General features: G+C 44.4%; 1 protein-coding gene across 2 annotated transcripts; it reads left to right on the top strand.

Moving 5' to 3' along the window:
- The first annotated feature begins 1 nt into the window (after position 1).
- Positions 2-24,914, top strand: pomt1 (protein-O-mannosyltransferase 1). 2 transcript variants are annotated; one of them, XM_017451966.2, is made up of 19 exons: positions 2-475; positions 576-682; positions 1,644-1,694; positions 2,837-2,983; positions 3,062-3,170; positions 3,290-3,349; positions 4,613-4,706; positions 4,810-4,965; positions 19,965-20,095; positions 20,350-20,445; positions 20,561-20,653; positions 20,743-20,839; positions 21,193-21,285; positions 21,397-21,517; positions 22,323-22,420; positions 22,496-22,609; positions 22,705-22,831; positions 23,790-23,967; positions 24,055-24,914. In XM_017451966.2, exons 1-19 carry the CDS (start codon positions 357-359, stop codon positions 24,227-24,229), a joined length of 2,166 nt encoding a protein of 721 aa, XP_017307455.1. In that variant the 5' UTR covers positions 2-356; the 3' UTR covers positions 24,230-24,914. The 2 variants fall into 2 exon arrangements, with proteins under 2 accessions (XP_017307455.1, XP_053530418.1); XM_053674443.1 differs by lacking the exons at positions 2-475; positions 2,837-2,983; positions 3,062-3,170 and having other exon boundaries at positions 622-682.
- Positions 24,915-25,084: the final 170 nt, after the last annotated feature.

Genomic DNA, 25,084 nt, shown 5'->3' with positions numbered 1-25,084 from the left:
ATTTGGCCAGCACATTGCTATCTAGTTTGTTTATTTATTTATTCATTCGTTTAAACAGGAAAATCCACAATTTCCTTACAGGATTTCTTCAAATTGATATCGTTTTTACACGCTATTTATATTTAGACGATAAAGTTTCGTTGTCAGAATCTATATGATTATAATGATAATATCCGGAAATGAAAATAGCCTTCTGTAAATAATGGCTGGAGAACAGTGTACAGGGAAAGAGGGAATGTGGGAAAGAGCGAAAGTGCAGTGAGACCCGCTCCAGAGACATTTTATCCGGAAGTGTGTCAGATTCATTCGGAAAACTCTGTTTAATAACCGAGTAAAAGCCGGAAGTATTTCCCAGCATGCAGAGAGTTAAAATACCCCCGACGGTGAAAGTGGACATTAATGTGCTGCTGGTTGCAGTCACAGCCTTTGGCCTCCTGACCAGATTGTACGGCATTCAGTTTCCCAGAGCTGTCGTGTGAGTGTTTTATTACACCACAGCATTCTAATATAATCCCTCTGTACTGTATGTGCTATTGCCGGTGTGTACACATCTCACACAGCTCTCTGTGCTGCAGCTTTGACGAGGTTTACTATGGACAGTTTGTGTCTCTGTACATGAAGAGGGTGTTTTTCATTGATGAGAGTGGACCACCTTTTGGACACATGATCCTGGCACTCGGAGGTGAGAACCGAGCTCTTAGTAGTGTTTAGGTGTAGGAGAACCCGCTGTCCTGCACATCTGAGTGTTTTCTCTTGCTCCCAACACACCTGATCTAACTAATCAGCTAATGAACAGCACTTCCTGAGCGGAAGTGGGTGTGTCAGAGCAGGGAAAACACTCATGGTGAACTTCAGGACCAGGGTTGGGAACGTATCATCTACTGGACTTCTGTCTAATATTGAAAGCATTGAAGTATTTATCTGAGAAGCGTTCTCTCAATTCTCGACGAAATCCAATTTTTAAAACAAATCTGATTACTGATACAGATTGGATCTTGTGCACATATGCATGTGTACACAGCTTGGATCGGACTTTTTCCCTATTTAATTCATGAGGCTCTAAATCTGAAACGGATCTGATGTTTGAAACGCATCTAAACGCTCCCATCAGATTTACTCCTGGTTATTTTGATGTTAAGCCAAAATGAATCCATTGGCACTCAGATGACGCACGTGAATCATGAAAGGTCGTCAGTGGAGTCCAGATGAAATCAGTTGTTTTTAGGGGAATACAGCCGTATGAAATAAGCTGCAGGATAGCTACAGAAATAGGGCTGTTTATGAGGAGTTTTTTGGGGGGGGCGTGGCAGACCGGGATACAGTCATGGCTCAATTACCAAGATAAAATGACTTTAGACTTAAAGGCGAACTACGACGAGGCTAAAGACCACGATAATCACAGTGTAAACAAGAGAATCACTCCCGTTCTACAGCTACAGTTTTGGTACTGGTAAAAAGCACATTTTGGCAGGGGAATGGTATGTAAACGTGGACATCAGATCTGTGTCAGAATTATTCATCTAGAGTCCACAATGTAAACACAGCCGAAATGACCTGGATGACTGATGACACTCATGGGCATGATCATGATGTTACGTTCAGTAATTTAATCCTGTGTTATGTTAAAGTGTCTCTCTTTACAGGCTATCTAGGGGGATTCGATGGCAATTTTGTCTGGAACAGAATCGGAGCCGGTAAATACCAAATTATGTGTGAATTTCGCTTTGGCTTTTTGCTTTGGTGAGCTGTGTAACCTCTTAATACAGCCGAGTGAAAACGTTTAGATGATCTTACTTTAAAAGAATGAAACCAACAAGACATTTCATTAGAGTTCGGCTTTACAGATGTTCTTTCATTGTCATAAGTGACAAAAGTGGTGAAATAGAGAAATAATCTGGCCAGTATATGGCCAAAAGTTTGTGGACACCTGAACATCACACCTCAAACTGTTGCCACAAATTTGGAACCACACAGTTGTCTAGGATGTCTTTGTACACTATAGCGTTACAGTTTCCCTTCACTGGAACTAAGAGGCCCAAACCTGTTCCAGCATGACAGTGCACCGGTGCACAAAGCGAGCTCCATGAAGACATGGGAAGTGGTAGCTCAGTGGTTAAGATGTTGGACTTCTGATCGGAAGTGAGTTGAAATCCTAGCACCGCCAAGCGGCCACTGCAACTGCTCAGTTGTGTAAATGAGATAAACATGTCGCTCTGGATTTTTGTAATTGTAAATACATTATTTGTTAAGTTTGTTAAGAAATCGAGTGTTCTGCAGAGAGCCCTGACCTCAACCCCACTGAACACCTTTGCGGTGAACGGGAACACTTACTCCACCCAAGGCCTCCTCACCCAACATCGTTTCCTGACCTCACTAATGCTCCTGTGGCTGAATGAACACAAATCCCCACATCCATGGGGATTTGGGGTGGGGGGTGGGGTTTAATCTGGAATGGGATTTTCTACAAAACACATATAGGTGTATGATGGTCAGGTGTCCACAAACTTTTGGCCATAAAGTGTAGCACAAGCCAAAAAATACAAGAGAATAGCAAGAGAGACTAAATCTGCACATATGAGTGTTATGGTCAGCTGTCCACAAATCTGACCATATATTACACTTCTATTCTACTTACCTTCATAGAGTTTTTGCAAATTTAGAATTTTTCCATCTGTTTCTTTCCTACTCTTTGATTAGTATTTAGTGTACATTATGCGGTTTGGGTCAAAAATATTACAAAATGTTCTTCCACGAGTAGCTCATATGAGAAAATAAGGAGAGTAATTATTGCTTCATCTCTCTTTTCATTTGTTTGTTCTTGTTATGCTTATTTAAGAATACTCCAGTAATATTCCTATATGGACCCTCCGAGTGATACCTGCTTTGGCCGGGTCGTTTTCTGTGCCCCTCGCCTACCTCCTCACGGTGGAGCTGGGGTTTTCTCATTTCTCTGCACTCGGAGCTTCCGTGCTGCTCATTCTGGGTAAATGCAGTTTTCCGTCTCTGTATCAGTTGCCAAAAACAAAGCTCACTTTTAAAAAAATCTTGAACTCTTTAACAGAGAACTCGTTGATCGTGCAGTCTCGCTTCATGCTCCTGGAGTCAGTGCTTATCTTTTTCTTGCTGCTTGCTGTTGTGTCTTACCTGCGCTTCCACAATGCACCAAACAGGTACAAATGACTCTATCAGATGGTCTGAAACTATTCAGATTAAGGCTGTCACTTCAAGGTAGTCATACTACAGAAATTTGTCTTGAGTATGTAATGATAAGTTGTTGTTGTTGTTTCAGTTCTTTAAGCAGGTGGTTGTGGCTCGTCGTCTCTGGAGCCAGTTGTACGTTTGCAGTGGGGTTAGTAAAGCATTTAATTACAGTAACTCAATATCTCTCAGTTTTACTGTGTATTAGGACTGGCACATTTGTATTTAAGCTATTTAAATTAGAATGCTTTCCGAATTTTAACATCTCTCATGTTATGACAATATAACATTGGTATATAATATCCTGATACATTATCGCAGGATACATTTTTCTTGGTGTGATTAGTATTTTTTATTAAAATTTCCCAGCTCTCTTTTGTCCAGAATCGTACACTTTTATACAGACCCCCCCCCCCCCCCTTTTGAGTGTTCTATAATATATTTTTTTGTACACATTAAATGAAATATCATTGAAATCATTTTTTTTTCTTAAATACAACACTACTGTTTTGCTTGCAGTTTCTTAGCAAATCTACATCATTTCAATTCACCTAGAAATGTCTTCAATTATGATATGATAATTCTGTCATCTCGCCCACCGCGAGGAAATAAAATACTTTTATACCACCACAGACAGAATGAAGAGTCGCAGTAGTGCCGCACTGTGTTCATATCACATAAATCCTGAAAGATCTCAGTTTTTTCAAGCAAAGAAAATTGCCACAAGGCAATATAATCATTCTATCATGAATGTTATTGATTTGGAATCCTTAATAAATAAATAAATAAATAAATAAGTCCCTCTTGGATTTTCAATCCAATCAAGCAAGCTGCTAGATTCTGGAGGAAAATTCTGCAGATTTTCTGTTGATTTGGGCCAAGACGTGTCATGTGACATCATCACAACACACTTTCAGCCCAAACCCTCTTCGATTCACGTGCGTCGAACATGAGTACAGCTGAAAGGTCTCATTTACCAGCAAACCTCACTGTGAAAGACCGCGCAAAACAGTTTCGTGTTATTGCAATTTCGCCAGTTCAAGTAGTTTCCCGCGAAATAAAGGACAAAAAACTCATCACAAATTTTTGAAAAAAGTCGCAACAAAATCGAGCATTTTTGGCCGCGACAATCACTAAAGAACCTCCCCGAAATCCTGTACAGACTGAAGAGTGTAGAAGACATAAGAGTTTACATTACACATCTGAAAGTAGAACATAGCATAGACAGGAATGGTTGAATATGTACATGTGAATTATTCAAACCGTGAAATTGACACCTGTACTGTGTGTGTACTGTAACTGCCAGTCGTGCTTCTACTTACCTGGGTATTGGAGTATAATCACCTGCATAATACCTGGTTGATATTAATGTTAATCTTATAATCTTAATATTTAATCTGCCTTATTTCCTCAGAGTGAAGTATATGGGTCTGTTCACCTACTTGCTGCTACTCAGTCTGGCGGCGGTTCACACCTGGCGTGTCATTGGAGATAAAACATTAAGCAATGTGAGACTTCAGAGCTGGTTTTTTCCAAAGACATCTACTGATGCAAGCTGACTAAATGGGCTTCTGAGTGACATGACAATCCTGCCTCTTTCTTCCTCCACAGGGGAAAGTGTTGCTGCAGGTGGTGGCTCGCTTCCTGTGCCTAGTGGTGCTCCCGGTTTTTCTGTATTTGGGATTTTTCTACATACATCTTTCTGTACTGCACCGCAGCGGGCCACATGACCAGCTGATGAGCAGCGCTTTTCAAGCCAGTCTAGAGGTACTGTTCACACTGAGTCAGTGTTCAGCACATGCAGGAGTTCATTCTCTGTGTAATTTTAAAAATGGTTTTGCTTAATATTTGTTCCATATTCTTAGTAGCAGAAATCGGTTTGCAGTTAGAAAGCAGAATTGTAGATTAGAGTCCAAACATCTGAATTCACTACCAAGAATAACAATCTTTAATTAGATTTGACATTTTCTGAAGAAAACGCGAGTGGTACATGCCTATACAAAATTCGACACCGACATACAGCTGCACATACCGGTCAGTAGGGGGAGCTACATGTGTATGCGCGTTTGTTGGAGCGTAACTCATTTGGAGCTAGTTAGGTGCCGAAGATTTCCTGTGGAGATAGTAAACCCAAACAGTGTCTGTTGTGGATAAAAAATGTCATAAAATAAACATAAGGGAGAAGAAGGAAAAACGGGCACCTTGACACGTAGAAGCGGGATTAGGCGGACATTGACAGATTGGAATTACGAGCAATTTAAGATCAGTAATAGTCAAAAAAGTCAAAAAGAAGTGTACGAGCTAAGGAGTGCTAAAAACACACACACACACACACACACACACACACACACACTCGTACAGTCAAGGGCGGGCAAGTAGACACAACATACATACACACACACTCTCTCTTCCTCATACACACACATGAATAACTTTAATAATATCTTATAGTAATAGAGAAACTCTATAAAAAAACAGAATAGTAGGATATGCAGGACAGTAGAACTGTAATGATATTAAGAAGTTGGAAGTACAGTAAACCGCTTTTCAAGTAGTATAAATATATATAAACTAAGAAATATAGTGCAAATATGAAAATAAATTACAAATGAGAAGTACAGGAAAAAAAGGAAAATATAACTTACTCATGATTCATGGTGAAGATTCTCGTCTCGCAAGGAAAGCCTTAATTTTTAGAGAACCATGAAGAAAGCCAGTTATAAGGGTGGCTGCCCCCCCCCTCGAGATAACGATAAGACCAAGGTCCCTCCCGGTTGTTTAGTCGTCTTGCTTACGTCATTTTTTTTACCTAGGGAAATGGGAATCTTGGTTTCTGAAGACCTAGGTAAGGGAGAACCCTGGTTTTTGAAAACCTAGGTAAAAGAGAACCCTGGTTTTTGAAAACCTAGGTAAATAGAAACACTGGGTTTTTGTTTCCTGGGTTGTTGGAAATGCCTGGGTTCTGATTTTATGTGTAAAGTAAAACCACTGGTTTCAATTCTATGGGTAAGTGAAATAGGCCTTTTCTGGAAACCTATGGGTTATCTAGTGTGTAAATACAGTATAAATACTGGAGCTTAAGCTCAGGTTATGGGGGATCACTTCTGAGAATTTTCATCGGTGTGGATCTCGTGTGGTGGAATGAAACAATAAAGCTGGACCCTTGCTTCTTCTCACTCACGGCTGGTGTATTTTTTCTATCTCCAACTGGTCTCAGAGGTAGATGTGAGTATTGGCTTCTAAGTTGAACTTTAAATGTTTTTGGGTAATAGGCTAAATTCGAGCCAACATTTGGCGACCCAGATGGGACTGGGCTAAGATCTATATGTCTGGAATCTCTCCCGTGGGACTTCGCTCTCTAAGCAACAGACAGGCCGTATAGGAAAAGGCATTGCAGACGCCTGTTATTTCAAAGCTCTGTTTTAGTGGTCTGTTGTTACGATTGAGAAGCCCCGGGGTGGGAAGAAAGACTAAGTGGGTCTCCAAAAGAACCTGGAGTGAGTGAGAAGAGGTAAGAGAGAAGTATAGATTATAGAATGTACTTTTTTAATTATAATAAAGAAATGGTATATGTGTTGTGTGAGTGAAAGTCCTGCAATACCGCTGGAGGAGGTAGAAAAAAGGTAGAAAAAAGAGAAATAGAGAAATTCTCCAGGGCTGGGATAGAAAGCAGGTGGAAAAATGAGGCCTCAGACCCCAGATACCGGCTACTAGACTAGACTAGCAGTCTAGTGGCGGCTGCATTGGTGGGGACCCCTAATACCGCTGGAAAAGGATTAGATAAAAGATAGATAGATTAGATTCCAGGGCTGGATAGAGAGGGGAATAAATCCTGGGCCCAGGTCCGGGTCGTGCAATACAGCATGCCCGGTGTATGAATGGAATATGTACTAACAAATGTGTGTGCTTATAATGTATGTGCTTATAATATGAGTGCAGTGTGAGAGCGTGTGAGTTTTGGAGACAGGGAAAATGTATTTATTAGTGCTCTGAACATGAGCTCCATACCTGTATTGGATAAGTGGGATAAGATTCAGAGAAAAGAATTTTTTTTGGAGAAAGTTGGATTTAATTTGTATGACTGTAAGCTTCATGCATACGGAGCTGGTTTGGAGGTGCTTTATACTTTGAAAACTTCATGTAGTAAAATAAGTGTAATAATGTGGAATACAATGTGTGTATGTGAGCTTGCCTGCGTTGTTGATAGAAAAGGGGGGTGTATGTGTGTGTTCCTATTTGTTCTTATCTGCACAAGCAGGCCTGTCTTCTGTGTGGAAAGGAAAAAAGGAAAAGAAGAAAAATGTGTGTGTGTGCGCACTTCAGATTGAGCTGACTAATATAGAACAGTGTGAGATTTTTGTTCTTAAATTTGTTTTAATGTTTTGAATCTGATATGGACTTTCTGTGAGTCGAGTGTGACTGTGTGTATTATAACTTTATTGGTATCAATAACTGCTGTTTTAAAAAACTAGAGGAGCATGCAGGAATTGTAAACAAAAAAACAACAAAAAAAAAAAACATTTATTTTTTTTTGTTTTTAATATTTTAGGCATCTGTCAGACTGCCCATTGGGTGAATAAGAACTTCCAGACCAGTAATATATAACAAAATTGTTGAGAAATCAGGGAGTCAGTCCATTGGGACCTTTTCATTTATATTCCATAAATTATGAAGGTGTGTCTAAGAATATTGTAAACATGTAAGAATTGTCTGTTGTGTGTGAATTACCTAAAGTTAAACTTAAAACTTATAAGAGTAATTGAATTATTTAACTTAATTAATTAATTATCATAAGTAAATTGAGTGTATGTACTTTGAGTGTATGTGAGTCCCTAGGGAGGCTGGCTGGGCCAAGTACCGACGGAAGGGAAAAGCGGGCATAAATCGGTACGAGATAGGCTAAGCAGGTGGGAACAACGGACAAGGTAGGAGGAAAACATTTGGCTGTGAGGCATAACTTAGTGGATTTGGGGGGTGTGTGCGGCCGACTTTAAGAGCTGAGAGGTGTGAGACACGACCAGAGTTATGGCTGAATGTAAGAAAAAGATGAGCCCGATAGAGAGGGTGATAAGCAAACACTGTACAGATGAGAAGGACATTAGACATTATTGTAAAAAATGGAGTGAGAAGACTAGTGGTGAGTGGAAATGGCCCGAGGAAGGTACTTTTGATGAACAGCTATGCCAGATAATGAAAGAGAGATTAGCTGTATGGAATGAACAGAAAAAAGGCTTGAGAGTGAGGGAGAAATGTGTGAAGACAGAGAAGATAGTGGACTGGTTTGTGGAGGCAGGGAAAGAAGAGAAGGAGAAGGATAGGCGGCAGAGAGAACGAAAAGAGGCGGTGATACGGAAGAAAGAAGAAAGGGAAGCAAGCCTAGGAAAAAAGATAAAAGAAGCCATTCAGGAGGAATTGGCCGAGGCCCCGCCCTCATATAATCCTCAGTACCGCCCTCCAGTGAGACCTGTCGGAAGTGCCCCACCCGCCGGGCTCTACATGATGCAAGACCTGGAAGACAGAGAAGATGAATGGAAGGAAACTGAGGTGGACATAAAGGGAACATTCACCGGATACCAAAGAATGAGTCATCGCATGCGGGAGGATGAAGAACGTATCAAAATGGACGAAGGAGCTGCCGGATACGAGGATAGAACCCCGGTCGAGAGCGAAAGCCCACGGCTGGACCTCCCACAGGTAGGCAACAAGGAGAGGGACAGGGAACTACAGGAGTATATGAAAAACTGGACCCGCACTCCGGGGTGGCCGGAGCACAGGGAGATTCCCCCCAGCACTAGCACCCCGAGGCCAGGGTCACGGCCGATGGTGCACAAGCACAAAGACAAGGAACTGGAGGAAATACAGGAGCAGGAGGGGCATGGGACCAGGGGCAATCAAGAAAGTTGTCGGAGCGAGAGAGGGCACGAGGGTGGAAATGGAGCACGAGGGGCTCCACATACTAAAGGAGGAGGAAAAAGTGAGCCGAGAGACAATGTGGGGCGGATGGTCCGTATAGAGGGGGATGTGGTGCTCTCCCCATATGCTGTCGAGGAGGATAAGGAATTGGAGGGCAGGATTCGACGGCTAGAGGACGGGATATCATACGGCGTGGGTAAAATGGATGAATTGAAAAATCTCGCAGGTCAAGCGTTCCAAATGGCGACTGCTGTGAAAAATAAGTATGCGCACAAGCCGCGTTTGGGAGAGTCAAAATCACAAAGGTCGGGAAGAGCACTGAACCAGTCAGCAGGAAAACATGTGAAAAGCCTGAGTAAGGCCTCAAAAGTCCTAATATATCACCAGCAGAAGAAGAAGCAAGTAAGTTCAGACATGGAACTGGACGACCAAGTGGGGACTGAGAGCGAGGGGGCTGAAACAGACAACGAAGGAAAAGTTGAACAAGACGTCAATGAGGAGGAGGACTTGGACGATTTGAAGCTTAGAGGAGCTAGAACACTACGGAACAGGGAAAGCCTGAGGCCCCCAGTGAGATTCAAACCTGGTGTCACAGCGTGCTTGGCGCATGCCCGCTCCCAGTCGGAGCCCAGCCTTACTCAGATGCCCCTCATGGTTAAAGGAAAAGCCCTACATTATGCACCCTGGAGTTTCATGGACCTAACGGGCCTGATCCAACGATTACCCAACATGTGTGAAGGGGGGCAGAAATGGATTACACAGTTTGAGGAAAAAACATCAGGACAGCACCTGGCGATAGGCGATATCAAAGCCATTCTCTGCCAAACAGTGGGCAAGGGACGGGCTGAAGAAATTTTCGATGGGGCAGAACACAGGGATTTGATAGACGACCCCAAGGCTGATGCCATCCCGTTTGGCCTATACCGACAAGAAATATGGGATGCTGTGAGGAGTATGTATCCTGCTAAGATGGACCCTGGGAAGCTTGAAAATATAAAACTGAAAGACGAAGAAAACGTGATAACCTTCATACAAAAGTTTCAAGATAAATGGAGGGATGAAACGGGTGCCAAATGGGACGATTCAGTGGCAAGTGTGGGACTGTTCAAACTGCTATTGAAGAAGGCTCTCCCTGGGGAGGTACAGAAGAAGTTAGAGGAAGTGGTGGGGCTCAACGCAATGGAATGGGCTTCATTTCTGGCACATGTGACCCATCACGTGGAGCAACACAGGAAGCTGAAAAAAGAAGCTAAAGATGCCACTGAAACCCTAATGAGCCAACTCTATAAAGCACAGCTCGGCGAACTGACCAGGACTAAACAGGAAGAGAAGGAACGGAGGAGGGAACACATTAAACAAGCGGCAGTGATGGTGCCCCATACACAAGCGTCAGCCCCAGCACAGGCTGACCCTATGCTGTTGGCCAATGGATACCAGGCCCACCCACAACAGCAACTCCCACACATAACTACTATGCTGCACCCCGACCAGATGGATTACATATATCATATGAGGGCCCCCATGCACCCGGGAATGCCACCTGCCTGGGGGAGGGGACGAGGATACGGACGGGGTCGAGTTTTGCCAAGGCCAAATATGGCAACTGAAGGGTGTTGGGGATGCGGTGATCCTAGCCACTTCAGGAGAAATTGTCCACGTGTCCCACGACCAACTTGGGGAGACCGCGTGGATAGGGCTGAAAGAAGAGGTCAGGTGCTTGGACCGAGAGCACCGGAGAGCTATGGAATGCCACCTCGGTGCCAACCGCTACCCCCAGTACCCCAAGGTGGCCCCATGTATGGCCCCTATGGGGAGCCGGGACCCAGCCAGAGTTGAGGAGGCCGAGAGAAGCCCGGGGGGGAGCTCATGCAGTCTGTCACCACACTGCATCCAGAACAAGAGCCAACTGTTACAGTGACGATCGGAAACACCTTGCAAGCACCTTTTATGATCGACACTGGAGCTACATATTCAAGTATAGGGAAAGAAGGTTCACAGCTCCCCCTCACCTGTAAGGCTATTCAAACTATGGGCTTCTCAGGAAAAATACAGACCTTACGATTCACCGAGCCTCAAGAACTATCTCTGGATGGTGTGACAATACAAGCACCACTGTTATATTCGCCAGGAGCGCCTGTTAACTTACTGGGACGTGATGCCCTGTGTAAGTTGGGAGCTCAGATACAGTGCGAAGCGACTGGGATTTGGGTGACGTTCCCCAAATCAATATCCACACAATTCTTACTGTTGCACGAGCCACCTAGCACCGTCCGTAATGTGAGGATGGTATACTGGCTAGAGATGTCCGATCCAGCTAACCCGGAACTCTGGCACAGATACGCAGAATGGAAACCATGGTTACAGTACATGCGGCCCGATTGCACCGAAGTGGAGGCCCCTTTATATTGCACTATTAAACATGATGACGGTGGACGAGACCAGGAATATGCTCAGCTTTGGGAGGACATGGAACAGGGACAAGTAATGGACATTAAAACCATGGAAATAATAAGCGGCCCACAGGGAGTGGCGGCTATTATAAAACTCCCAGATAGAATCGCTAACTGGTATCAGCCGGAAGGGACAGCGCCCCATGTCACACTCATGGTCACCAAAGGCCTGGAACGGGAAGAGGTAGAGCCAATGATAGGGCAGGCAAAAGAAGTACAAGAGTGGAAGCCAACTACCAATCCATCCTTGCACAAGTCGCCTGATGGAAAGTTTGTGCGAATCTCAGTAACAGCAGTTGATACCGCCGTGGCCACTAGTGTCTGCATATGCACGAACACGGACCGGAGTGGTTTACAAATGGCAGTTAAGGCAGCAAAAGATCAGGACAATGAGGAAATACTGAAAACTATTCCAGAACAGCTATGGACAAAACATCCGACCGACGTAGGGTTGGTTAAATCCGCCGACCTAGCTCAGATTAAGGTAAAAGAGAATGCAAGGTTGCCCTACCAGAAACAGTATCCGTTGTCAGTGCAAGCTAGAGAAGGCATACGGCCCACAATACACGGATTGGTAGAGGCCGGAGTTCTAATCTCCACGCGAAGTCAGTGCAATACCCCCATTTTTCCAGTTAGAAAACCTGACTCAGAGAAGTGGAGGCTAGTACATGATTTGCGTGCTATTAATCAAATTGTGATACCGGAAACACCAGTAGTGCCAGACCCACACACCCTATTGTCGAACATTCCAGAAGGGACCAAATGGTATACTGTCATAGATTTATGCTCAGCATTTTTTAGCGTGCCACTGCACCCAGACTCACAGCATTTGTTTGCTTTCACATACGAAGGGCAGCAGTACACATACACTAGACTTCCGCAGGGATACTGTGAAAGCCCATCCATATTTAATCAGGTACTGGCTCAAGACCTCTCAGCCCTGGAGTGCCGTAGCACCATCTTGCAATATGTCGACGACCTTTTGATTTGTAGTGCGTCTAAAGAGCAATGCCAGCACGACTCTCTAAAGGTTCTAAGAATGTTGGCCGAAAATGGCCACAAAGTAAGTAAAGAAAAGTTGCAATTTTGTAGACAAAAGGTGGAATACCTAGGTCGTGTGTTAGAGGGAGAAAGCCGTACTATAGCACCAAAGCATGTAGAGGCCATACGCAAGGCCCCACAGCCAACCACCGTGCGACAGATGTTGGCATTTCTAGGAATGGCGGGGTTCAGTCGTCCATGGATATGTGAGTTCGCGCTAAGGGTCCAACCATTACGGGATATGATTAAGGCAGCAGACCAATCACAGCCAAATGCCCCCCTCGTCTGGACTCCTGAAGCTCTAGCTGCACTCGCAGATATTAAAATGGCCTTAATAACCGCTCCTGCATTGGCTAACCCAGATTATAGCAAACCTTTTCACCTCTATGTATCCGAAAGAAAGGGGTACGCATCGGCCGTCCTAACTCAGCAGCAACAAGGGATGGGAAAACAGGCCATCTCCTATTACAGCACGGCTCTTGATAACGTGGAAAAAGGGATGCCCCCCTGTTATCGGTCTTTGGCAGCGGCCGCATTTGCATATCAGAAAGCGTCCTCAATCACCATGGGGCACCCAGTTACATTATATACGACCCATGCACTGCATGCGCTCCTAACGAGTCAGACCTTTGTGATAACGAACTCCCGTCGAACAGGATATGACTCCATTCTGTCAGCCCCGGAGCTCACCATAGAACGGTGCACCACGGTGAATCCGGCCGATAAACTGGTAACCCCGATAGATGGTGTACCCCATGAGTGCGTAGCAGTATCAGAGATATTTTTGAAAGCACGTTCAGATTTGGAGAACTGCCCTATTGATAATGCTAAGCATACGTATTTTGTGGACGGTTCCTGTTATCGTACTGATACGGGCAATAAGGCTGGGTTGGCAGTAGTAGAAGCTCGACAAAACCCGGCGACGTTTGAGGTAGTGATGAGTGTTCCGCTCCCCCAACCCTGCTCGGCCCAGCTAGCTGAACTACGGGCGTTGACAGCTGCATGTAATTTGGGCCGTAATGAGAGTTGCAATATATATACGGACTCAGCCTATGCTCATGGAGTCTGCCATGTGTTTGGACCAATCTGGGCTCAAAGGGGATTCCAGCGGGCAGATGGGACCGCCGTGACCCACGGGGAGGCGATTTCAGATTTACTATATGCTATGACATTGCCTGCAAAATTAGCTGTAGTGAAATGCAGGGCACATAGGACCGATGACTCCTTTATCACTAAAGGGAACTCACTGGCGGATGAGGCAGCTAAGAAAGCTGCCGTAGGGCCGGGGCAGATGATGGCCCTAACTCAGCCTGGGGAAAGTCCGATGCGGCATCCGCAGGTAGACAATGTAGCCCACTTGGTGGAGCTGCAGAACACCGCAGGTGTGGCTGAAGTATCGGCGTGGATAAAACGGGGGGCGAGAAAAGAGGCGGGTACTGGATTGTGGCGCAGCATAGAAGGATTGTGTATAGCCCCAGCCAGTTACCTCCCGCTCTTGATCAAAGAAGCCCATGGCTTGGATCATGCCCATAGAACCGAAACAATCCGAAAAATCCGTCAGGAATGGTGGTCCCCATTTCTGGCCAGTATGGTGGACTATGCGTTGAATAGATGTGAAGTGTGTATCAAGAACAATGTGCGAAAGAACTTCACTGTTCCTTTAGGACATATTCCCCCGCCGACAGGGCCATTCCGGCATATAATGATGGATTATGTAGACATGGGAGCAGACAACCGGAAAGAAGGGAAGCGCTACATTCTAGTAGTAGTAGACCGCTTCAGCAGGTGGGTGGAAGCAACTGCAACTTCCAAGGAAGATGCAAGGACCGCGGCTAAATTTTTATGTCGCGAAGTCATTCCCCGGTTCGGTATTCCAGATTTTCTGAGTTCGGACAACGGTACCCACTTTGTGAATAACGTCATTGACAATGTGGCATCTGCCTTGGGGATAGATCATAAGCTAGGATGTGTGTATCATCCTCAATCCCAGGGCATGGTAGAACGAGTGAATGGTACCCTAGTTAATAAACTGGCAAAAATATGCGAGAGCTCTCGCCTGAACTGGGTACAGGCCTTACCACTGGCCTTAATGAAGATGCGTTCTCAGACCAATCGTATGACGCACTTGACTCCTCATGAAATGCTTACTGGGCGCCCAATGCCTATGGCATTCACCCGAGGTCCATACACAGGGCCGTCTTTGGCACAATTGGAGGACGAAATGCAGGATTATGTGCGAACCCTCACCAAAATCCATAGACATCTGTATTCACAGGTTCGTGAGGCAGTCCATGGAGAGAGCGAGGTACGGGAGGACGTGCGCCTAGTGGCACCGGGGGACCAGGTGTACATTCGTGTTTTCAAGAGAAAGAGCCCCCTTGCGGGACGTCGGGAAGGACCATTCACCGTGGTCGCTGCAACCCCCACGGCTGTGAAAGTAGAGGGGAGGAATTACTGGTATCACTTGAACCACTGCAGCAGCGCCGAACCAGGTAAGGGACCGCTACTGCAAGACACTACCGACGAACAACCATCGACCTCAAGACTAGACAGTACAAGGAAGCCCACTGGGGCAGTGGTGTTCACTGATAGTGACAGTGATTCGGGTGCATCCCTGAGCCCTGCCTACGGCACTCGAGCCCAGAATAAGCGGCGAGCTGTGGAAAAACTCGATAGACTGTCTCAGTCTGATGCCAGTAGCCTCACCGTTCTCACGCCCCAAATAGAAGTGACGGGTGTAGTTATCTGCCCACAGGAAGTTGTAACCCCACCAACGGAGGATTTTCTGTCTACATTCGCCACTTTCTGTCAGGACCTTGACGACACCGCTTTGCCTCTGAGCCTAATCAACTCAGATACGCTACAGTCTCTAGCAGCACAGTTGAACTTACCCGAGCTTACTCCTGAACGTCAGTCTCCGCATGAATCCTTGCGCACTCCCCTACCCCCGGTTCCGGAGGGGACCGGTGGAACAAGCTCCACAGAATAGTAGCACGTATGTGGGTAAACTGATTTTTACAGCAGGGCTAATAGTACTCTTTTTCTTTTTCTACGACCCAATGTTTAAAAGAAATGCCCTGGATTCCTATCATACATTACGCCCACTAGCGACTGCTACTTCCCGCACAGCCCTCTATCCTCGTATTAGGCGTGTTCGATCCTGGACGGCCCCTGGCTCCACTATAGGTTCCTGTAGCTCGATGTGCGCGTTAGCTCTCCTTAGACTCGCCCATGAAGAGTCCCTGATTGGGAGAAGTCCCTATTTGGCCTCATTCACTTTCTCCCCAGCTCGGTCTGTGGAGATTCGCGTAGGACATCTTAGAATTACTGGTAGGGCACGGACGAGTAGGTGCTCCTTCGAGCTGCCCACGATTGGCCCCCTGTGGCTACCGTTCCTTTGCTTGGCTACGGCATGTTCTTACCATGATAGTACAGGGTCACCCTTCGCATCCCGGGCTCTCCACCCCCTCCTCATTGCCCCGATGTCAACTCCGCTCGCACATAAATTAATGAAATTACAATATTATTCAATCTCTACCGCTAACACTTCGCTCACGGAGGAGCAGAGTAACATGTATATGGCATGGATGGTCCACACTGCTCGATCTGTGACGGATCGCTCGTGTCTCGTATGTCATGATCGTAGCCTCACCCCCCATTTTATGCTGCCTATGGGGAACCTCAAAGAATGTCTCACCAACCCCTATTCCGTTGATTTTTTGTGTCCTACTGTGTGCCTCCTTGGGGCCCTTTCGGCTGATTTTGGCCCATTGTGGATGCACAATGCAAGCTCCTCATGCCTGTTTCACCCTGTAACCACTCAAGTGTCGACTTTTGTCCGCGTCCAACCATCTCTGCCCTCGTTCTTTCCCATCTGCCTCTGCTCCTCGGTTGGCGTATATCCTGTGGGAAATATGTCTGCCCGATGTAATGTCTCCCTGTTCGCTAATGATGTGCAAATTGAAACCCCCTCTGTTTGTGATTCACCCCCATGCACCCCCAACGTGGTAATTCCCCTACCTGATCTTAGTGGTGGTACTGTTCCCCTTGCGGATGTGTTCTGGTTTTGCGGGGGCCAACGTGTACGCCAGACCTTGCCTGCGGAGTGGCAGGGATGCTGCGCCCCGGTTAGGTTGGATGGTAAGACCCGTGTTTTGTTGGTGGCTGACCGACCGTCATCCGGCCGGTCCCGTTCACGCCGCGACGTGGCCCAATGGACTCAGTATGTCCGTGACGCTGATGCAGCGAACTATTCTGACTGGGCTGCTGATGAGACCGTCCATCTTGACTTTGGGGGTACCCCCGTTGGCGTTCCTGCTCGCTACAGAGCCATGGAGGCCGTTGGCAGTGGTGTAGCGTCTATTTTGCTCCCGGCCGTGCAGATCAACCGCAACGTGGCATGGATTAATTACATGTGGTACAACGAGCAACGCTTCATTAACTACTCACTGAGTGCTCTCGGACTGGTCCGTGATCAGCTCCATGCCACTTCCCTCATGGCTGCTCAGAACCGTTTTGTCCTGGACCAGATGCGGGCCCCGGAGGAAGGTGTCTGTACTATGATTGGTCCCGAGTGCTGTGCTGCAATCCCTTTGCACACTGGTTCTGAGGGAGCCCTCTCCAAGGTCCTGGGCCAACTACAAGCCCTCCAGACGGAGCAAGCGGCTAACTCCGGCTTTGGGTCTAGTCTCCGCCTCCCGCCGTGGCTCTCCTGGTTTCTTTCTGGAGATTGGACTGCTACCCTGACCCGCTTGGGAGCGTCCCTGTTCGTCCTCCTTCTCCTTATGGCTCTGGTGGCCTGCTGTGTGATCCCCTGCGCACGGCGGATGGTGATGTCCTCAGCCTCCTTTTCTGGCCAGTATGTTGTTAAGGGTGAGGCGTTACCGCCTCAACGGGGGGTGGTGATTGAGACCATGCGACGGGGGTCAATGAGCAGCGACAGCAGCGACAGACAGGGGTCAATGAGCAGTGACAGCAGCAACACCAGCGTCTACGAGAGCATGAGACGGGACATGAGCCAGGACTGATGGGAAAGGGGGCGCAAGGACCCGTTTGTACAAGGTAGTGGCAAGGTAATGGGCCTATCCGAGACAAACGGGACCTATTGGTGTTTTCTATATGTTCATTTGTGTTGCAGATCTACTGAACCCTGAGGGGTGAGAAGAAGATGTGATGATCCATACCCTGGGTGTAAGTGCTAGCCTAACCTCTCCCCAAAGGGTGGTTCTCTACAGTACGTAAAGTGCTTGAGCCGAAGACAACTGGAATACAGAGGGATACTGCCGATAGAGACTGTTATGCCGAGTGTTATAAAATGCTGTGATATGTGACATGACATGTAATGTGATGGGCAAAAAAGTGTGACGCAATCAGGCACAGAAAAGTATAATGGTGCTGCTGAGCACATGGTGCTGGCAGGGTGGGAATTTTTCCTCGTAAGAGGTTTTTTCGCCCACCCCTGACTGCGAAAGACTGGGGTTTGGTTTTTGAGGGGAAGCAAGAATCTGCAGGTCCCGACAAATACAAAACTGTGGGCTGACAGGCCTAGTTGAGAAAGATAGGGACGTGTAGATCAAGTAGTTAGTTACTGTAGTGTACTCATACGTATGGCAGTAGTAGTAGTAATAAATGATTAGAGGAACTCAGTTAATCTTATAATCGATGTAGGCAAACAAACGTATAATCAAGGTAGTTAAATTCGAAATGAGATATATATATATACATAGTTAAAAGGAGAAGTAAGTTAAGGGTTAAGAGTTATGGCTAGGTACATCTACACATGTCCGGCGCAAAGTGGATGTAGGGGGGTCCTAAGGCCCATTCTCCAGCTGCCAATCTACTATGAGACCCCAGGGCGCACAACACTAGCACGTCTCCCACCAGGTCTACAAAAACTCCTCAGCTCCTGTTCGGATCAGTGTTGCGTAGAAGTGGTTAATGTAAGGGACCCATTGGATTACGGGGACGACGGGCGCAGGGATTATGGCCTTGTTAGAGTAATCCTCCGACAGCTAGCGGGGGACGGCCATGGGGTGCGGCAGAACCAGTTCCTCCACAGATACCCGCTTAATTAAGGTAGTGTATGAGGCTTCACAGCCTCAGAGGGGGAAATGTGTATGCGCGTTTGTTGGAGCGTAACTCATTTGGAGCTAGTTAGGTGCCGAAGATTTCCTGTGGAGATAGTAAACCCAAACAGTGTCTCTGTTTGCTACTCAAGACTCATGTTACATTAGTGTGCATTCTGAATCCCGATGGGTAATTCCCAATGGGTAACATCCAAATGGGATTTTCTGATTCTCTGGACCATGCCGAACAATTGGACACATTTGGTGGGGGGTTAAAGATTTCCCATTGTTGTCTATGGGGCTGGAATAATGCCATTTTCCAGACATTTCCAGCATAAATTCCTTTAATTATAATAATAATAATAATAATAATAATCTTTTTTTTTTGTATTACGTAATATTTTATTCCAAAATAGGAATGATTCAAGCATATTATATTACACAAAGAGTAAGTATAAATGATGAAAAGTGTAATAAATCCAAGAATTTAACAAGGTGTAATAGATCCAAGGATTATAAATAGGGCTACTGCAAAATTATTTTTAATAGTATTTTAATATGGGAAGTTAATGTCAGCATTAGAACAACCAAAAACTCCATGTATTCGGGTGGATGTTAGTATTTAGATGAAATGTGTGGTGTAACAACCATTTAAAAAAAAAAAAGATTGTAAATTGGATTTTGAGAGATTTCAACTTGGTTTAAGGATTTACAGTGTTAAAAGTTAAGAATGCACTTGCCTCAGTTTTAAATAGTATTTACTTAAATATTAACATTATCAGTGGCATAAACCTTTCTGCTATTTTTCAGCTGTAGACTCAGACTTGTGGACCCATCTGTGTTTGAAATTCAGCGACTTTTATCTTTGTGAGAATGTGTTAGAATGCAGACGTTTTGCTGTAGAGAGTCCTCAGGAACTTTGCAGTAAAGATCAGGAGCACATTGCTGTATGGAAGATAGAGTTTATATGATAGTTTGCTGGCCAATGGAGCGTATTAGGTGCACAGGTGGTCGGTCTCTGCCGGTTGGTCCGACGGCAAGTGGTTATTTTGGGTACAGATAAAAGCATTTGGGTGTGAAGCAGACAGGTCGGAAGATTCAATGGGCGATGTCGATTTTTCTCAGATGCAGGGGAAAATGCCTGCCACAAAAGTGTGAAGCAGTCCACAGCGGCGAGGTTACTCTAGTCAGATACTCTCCTGGCTATCAAACATCTTACTTGAAAACTATACTAGAGTCAGGATCTAACATCGTTATTAACTCGTGGATTTAGGATTGGTCATTCTGTAATAAACAGGGTGGCCTGGCCAGGATCACTCAGGGTCAGCCTCTGGAGGTGGCGTTCGGTTCCCAAGTGACTCTTCGCAGTGTTTCCAGCAAACCTGTTCCATGCTGGCTTCATTCTCACAAGGCCAACTATCCAATCAGGTAAGACGTCTTGAATTTGTTACATTAATTATTAGCACCATTCTTATGTACAGTGGAGGAAATAAGTATTGAACGCGTCAACATTTTTTTTCAGTAACTATATTTCCAAAGAGGTTATTCACATGAAATTTTCTCCAGACTTCGGTATTAACTCGAGAAATCCACACACATAAAGAAATCCAAACATTAAAGTCCAATCTTGTAACTGTCTGGATTACATGCAGTAATGCTTTCCTCTGTCTAACTGTGTGCAGATATGAAAATGGGCGTGGCAGCTCGCACCAGCAGCAGGTGACGTGCTACCCTTTCAAAGACGTCAACAACTGGTGGATTATCAAAGATCCAAGAAAGTATGCACGATCTCCAACTTGCAAAACATTCTGCAGGTCTAAGTGAAACGGGGCCTGCGTAATGCAGGGTGCGAGTTTTGTGTAATTCTGTGATATGAATTGATTGATTTTCCAGGCAGAGCCTTGTGGTGAGCAGTCCACCCAGACCCGTCAGACAAGGCGACGTGATACAGCTGCTGCACGGCATGACCTCACGATTCCTCAACACGTAACTGAACTCCATGTTCATATTCTTAACTGAAAGATTTCAGGCAGTCAGTTTGCACAAAAGTAATATGAAAAATCATATACTCCTAGGCATGATGTTGCAGCTCCCATGAGCCCTCACTCGCAGGAAGTGTCTGCCTACATTGACTTCAATGTGTCCATGCCAGCCCAGAATCTCTGGAGAGTGGTGAGTAACCTGGATTGATAAAAAGTCAGGTTGCTGGCTAGTTTTGGCAATTTGACCATCTTTTAACATTTCCAGACAGGAAATAAGCCCCGCCCAGAGTGGAAACAAACCTGCTACGCGCCGCTCTTTTAAAAAAATTTTTTTTATAAAGGCAATTCAGAAGGCATGGCCATGGTGTGGGGTTAATGAGGGGGAGGGAAGGCTGGTCAATGCATTGTAATTGTAATTCTCCCAGCAGGCAGAAGGGGGCTCAAAAAATAACTATATAATAATACATATAACTTATATACTGAGCTGTTTAGGTGCTCACCTTTATAGTGAAAACTGAGAAGGTTTTTCTGTCTGTTTCTCAGGACATCACAAACCGTGAGTCTGACCGAGACGTGTGGAAGACTATTCTGTCAGAGGTGCGGCTCATCCACGTCAACACTTCTGCAGTGCTGAAGGTTTGTGTTTATACTATATAGCTATTTCTATTTTATGCATTTAACAGAACTACCTCGCTATAAGATCATAAATTACTATAAACGAAAAGACACTTTCTGCTTCTTCTGTAGCTGAGTGGAGCGTCTCTTCCAGAGTGGGGGTTTAATCAGCTGGAGGTGGTGGGTGATAAGATATATAAAGGCTACCAGCAGAGTGGTGTGTGGAACGTTGAAGAGCATCGTTATGGCAGAAGTAAGAGAAAGTCTTTGGGCCAGATTGCTATCTGTATTTGTCTGTATCTTTATCCGGATTTAGACCAGAAATGGGTGTGGTCCGAACGAGAAAACCCAGGTGCAGATGGCAGCATGGTGTGTGAAAAGGCTTTGAGGATTCCTCAGCCTCAGCTACATCACTCGAGTTCATAATACGTCTTAACTAGAGATATGAATAAGACTGTTTGTTTTTTAAAATCACATTTGCATAGTTATTATTTTTGTTTGTACCTGCCTGCCGTATTTTCTAAAAATTAATTTTTTAAATTTTTGGTTTGGTTTCCCAGAATATAAACAAACTATTAGTGTAATTTAAACCACCATGACACCGTGACTAGAGCACCTCCCATTCGCATCAGTATTTGTACTAGTTTAGAACACATGATCTGTTCATTCTGATGCACGTCTTCATATTCAGTTACGTCCCTAGCGTCTAGATTTGTATACACGAGTTATATACACTCACCGGCCGCTTTAATAGGAACGCAGCCATGCAGATACAGGTCAAGAGCTTCAGTTAATGTTCACATCAAACATCAGAATGAGGAAAAAGTGTAATCTCTGTGGCTTTAATCATGGCATATGGCGTGGTTGACGGTTGCAGCCGGGCCGGTTTGAGTATTTCAGACACTGCCGATCTCCTGGGATTTTCACACACAACAGTCTCTAGATTTTACACAGAAACGTACAAAAAACATGGGTGGAAATACTTTATTGAAGAGAGAGGTAAGAGGAGAATGGCCAGACTGGTTCGAGCTAATCGTTCTGTTGTGTTATGGACACAGGTCAGGAACAGCAGGAGAGAGAACTTGAGCTCAAGTCCCCTACTCATGTTGACTTCAGCAGAAACCTCACGTTCATGGCTAAGTTCATGGAACTGCAGGTGATAATGAATCAGACAGTATGATTTTTATGAACTTCTGTGAGTTTGAGTTGCTTAAAATATTTCTTGTGACAGTGGAAGATGCTGACTGTAAGAAATGAAGAGTCAGAACACAAATACAGCTCCTTACCCTTGGAATGGATCACCATGGATACCAACATCGCATACTGGCTTCATCCATCAAGTAATGTATGTTCTTTATACGTTCGTCTATACAGTCTTGTGGACAGTCTGTAATATATTCTTGTGTATAATATGTAATCCTCTCCCATCATTTCCTCCAGGCCCAAATCCACTTGATAGGAAACATAGTCACTTGGACGCTTGCAAACCTTGCACTTCTCGTTTACGCGGTCCTGTTTTTAACTTATCTGCTGAGACGACGGCGGAAAATAGAGGACATCCCTGAAGGTAGGTTGCATCTGAGGTGAAAATAGTGATACTGTTTGTATTAATTTCCCATCTAAAAAGCTAAATAAAATTTAAAGAAATAAAAAAAAAAGAAGCTACAACTACTTTATATTTGTGTTCCTTTATTTATGGGAAGCATTGATTTGTTTGCCCTAATTTTTATCCTTATGATCTGTAGCCCACGTACAATTGTTTGATATCCACGCGAACAGCATATTTCTGTGAATTTTTTTGAATAAAAGATGAAGAGTTTTAAACAATAAAGGCAAATTTTCACAGCCATCTTTGCTCATATTTACCACAGCTGCCAATATTAATGGAGGGCACTGTATTCCCTTTGATTATATACACACACAGCAACTTTATTAGGACCACCACGCTAGTACTGAGCATGACCAATTATTCAATTCAATTCAATTTGTATAGCGCTTTTAATAATGGACATTGTCTCGAAGCAGCTTTACAGAAAGAAATACATTCAGGATATAAATTTTAAATGTGTAAATATATCTCTCATGAGCAATCCTGTGGCAAGGAAAACTCCTTGAGGAAGAATTGACTAATTGGATAATTGCATAAATGATTTTAAATCCGTTACATAATATTTTGACAAATTATTTGAAGGCCTGACTTTGTTTAACAATAAAAAAAGAGACATTTTTAAATATTCCAAATGTAATGATATTGCTTTATGTACAAATTTGTATGATGTTTTGAAAGTAAATTGCAGAACAAAATAGTTGTGGTGATTTATACTTTGTGCAGGTTAAATTCCATTCTGATATAAGTAAAGTGGTACATGGCCTTATATTATATTATATAAAGGTCACATTATATAAAGAAACATCACCCATTATAGAAAATATGTCACGCACTGGCTTTGTGAGAACTGTTGTGGATCATGGCTGATCTTTTAACTCCTGTTTATTTTTTTACACTTTGCTCTGCCCACGTTTAGCCTCTTGGGAGCAGCTGGTGCTGGCGGGTGTTGTGTGCTCTGGAGGATGGGCTGTCAATTACCTGCCCTTCTTTCTGATGGAGAAAACACTGTTTCTGTACCACTATCTCCCAGCTCTCACTTTCCAAATTCTGCAGATCCCTGTTGTTGTGGAGCACCTGTACACTCACACACTGAGGTGACTCTGGAGAGAAATGTTATGTTCGTCACCAATGTTTTCTCAGAACTGCTTGTGTAGAAACTCATCTTTTTCTACTCCCCCCAGATCTCCTTGGCACCAGAAGGCATTTGGTGGAGTAATCCTGGCAGCTTTGTGCTCGGTGTATATTTGCTATCGCACCTTCAGCCCTCTCACATACGGCCAGCCTGAGCTCACCCCAGAGCAGCTGAACGCACTGCGATGGAGAGACAGCTGGGATATACTCTTCCATAAACGATGATCTCTGACGCTCTACTCTCTGAACATTCATGTTTTCCCAAGAACATATACCACAGAACTGAAACAAAGAGGACGTTCAGAGCCGTAGAACGAAAGATGTTGAGTCCGATCATGATTTTATTAGAATGTACTCAAGTTGCTTTATAAGAAGGTACTTAGTCGAACACAACATTGAGTCTAAATGGTTTATAATAACACAAGAGCACTATCCAAGGTCCTGGAAATTAATGTGCCTAGAATATTTGTAGGGCTTCATCTCTAAGAGCTGCTGAATCTGAACATACTCTGTTCTATTAAGTATTAAATATTTTTGTATAAAATTTGTATTATCTACAGTAGTCTAGATAGCAACTTTATCACTGTGAATTAACCATGATTATATAGCAAAAGAGAGCGTTACAGTTTCACTGTTTGTACTTGAGATTGTCTCAGAACTTTCACTGCTGTATCAAGCTTTCATTCATCTTTGCGCAACACTAATCAACGATACTTGAAAATACACAATGTTTTTTGTTTGTTTTTTACTTCCGCAATATTTTCAGATTTTATTTTTTATCAAGTAACACTATATTAAATTAAATACACTAAATTGTATATTTTTTTCCCCTCTCTCAGCACAAGTAAAAAAAAAGTGTAAACAATTAATGTAAGTTTTTAATTGGGAAATAAAGTTTCTTTTAAATAAAGCTCATTTGTTCTTCTTTTTTTATGCTCGACTATGGTCAGAGTGGATCTGGAACTTATCCTGATTGGAACGAACACCAATCAATCCATCTGAAGGAATGGCTTTCCAAAGGAAACCCACATTGCGAGAACGTGCAAAACTCTAAACAGACATTAATCCGAGCCCATGATC

The sequence above is a fragment of the Ictalurus punctatus genome, chromosome 22, assembly GCF_001660625.3.
Source record: "Ictalurus punctatus breed USDA103 chromosome 22, Coco_2.0, whole genome shotgun sequence".
Taxonomy (NCBI): domain Eukaryota; kingdom Metazoa; phylum Chordata; class Actinopteri; order Siluriformes; family Ictaluridae; genus Ictalurus; species Ictalurus punctatus.
Note: the sequence above shows the minus strand (reverse complement) of the source record. Positions and strands in the feature narration are given on the sequence as shown.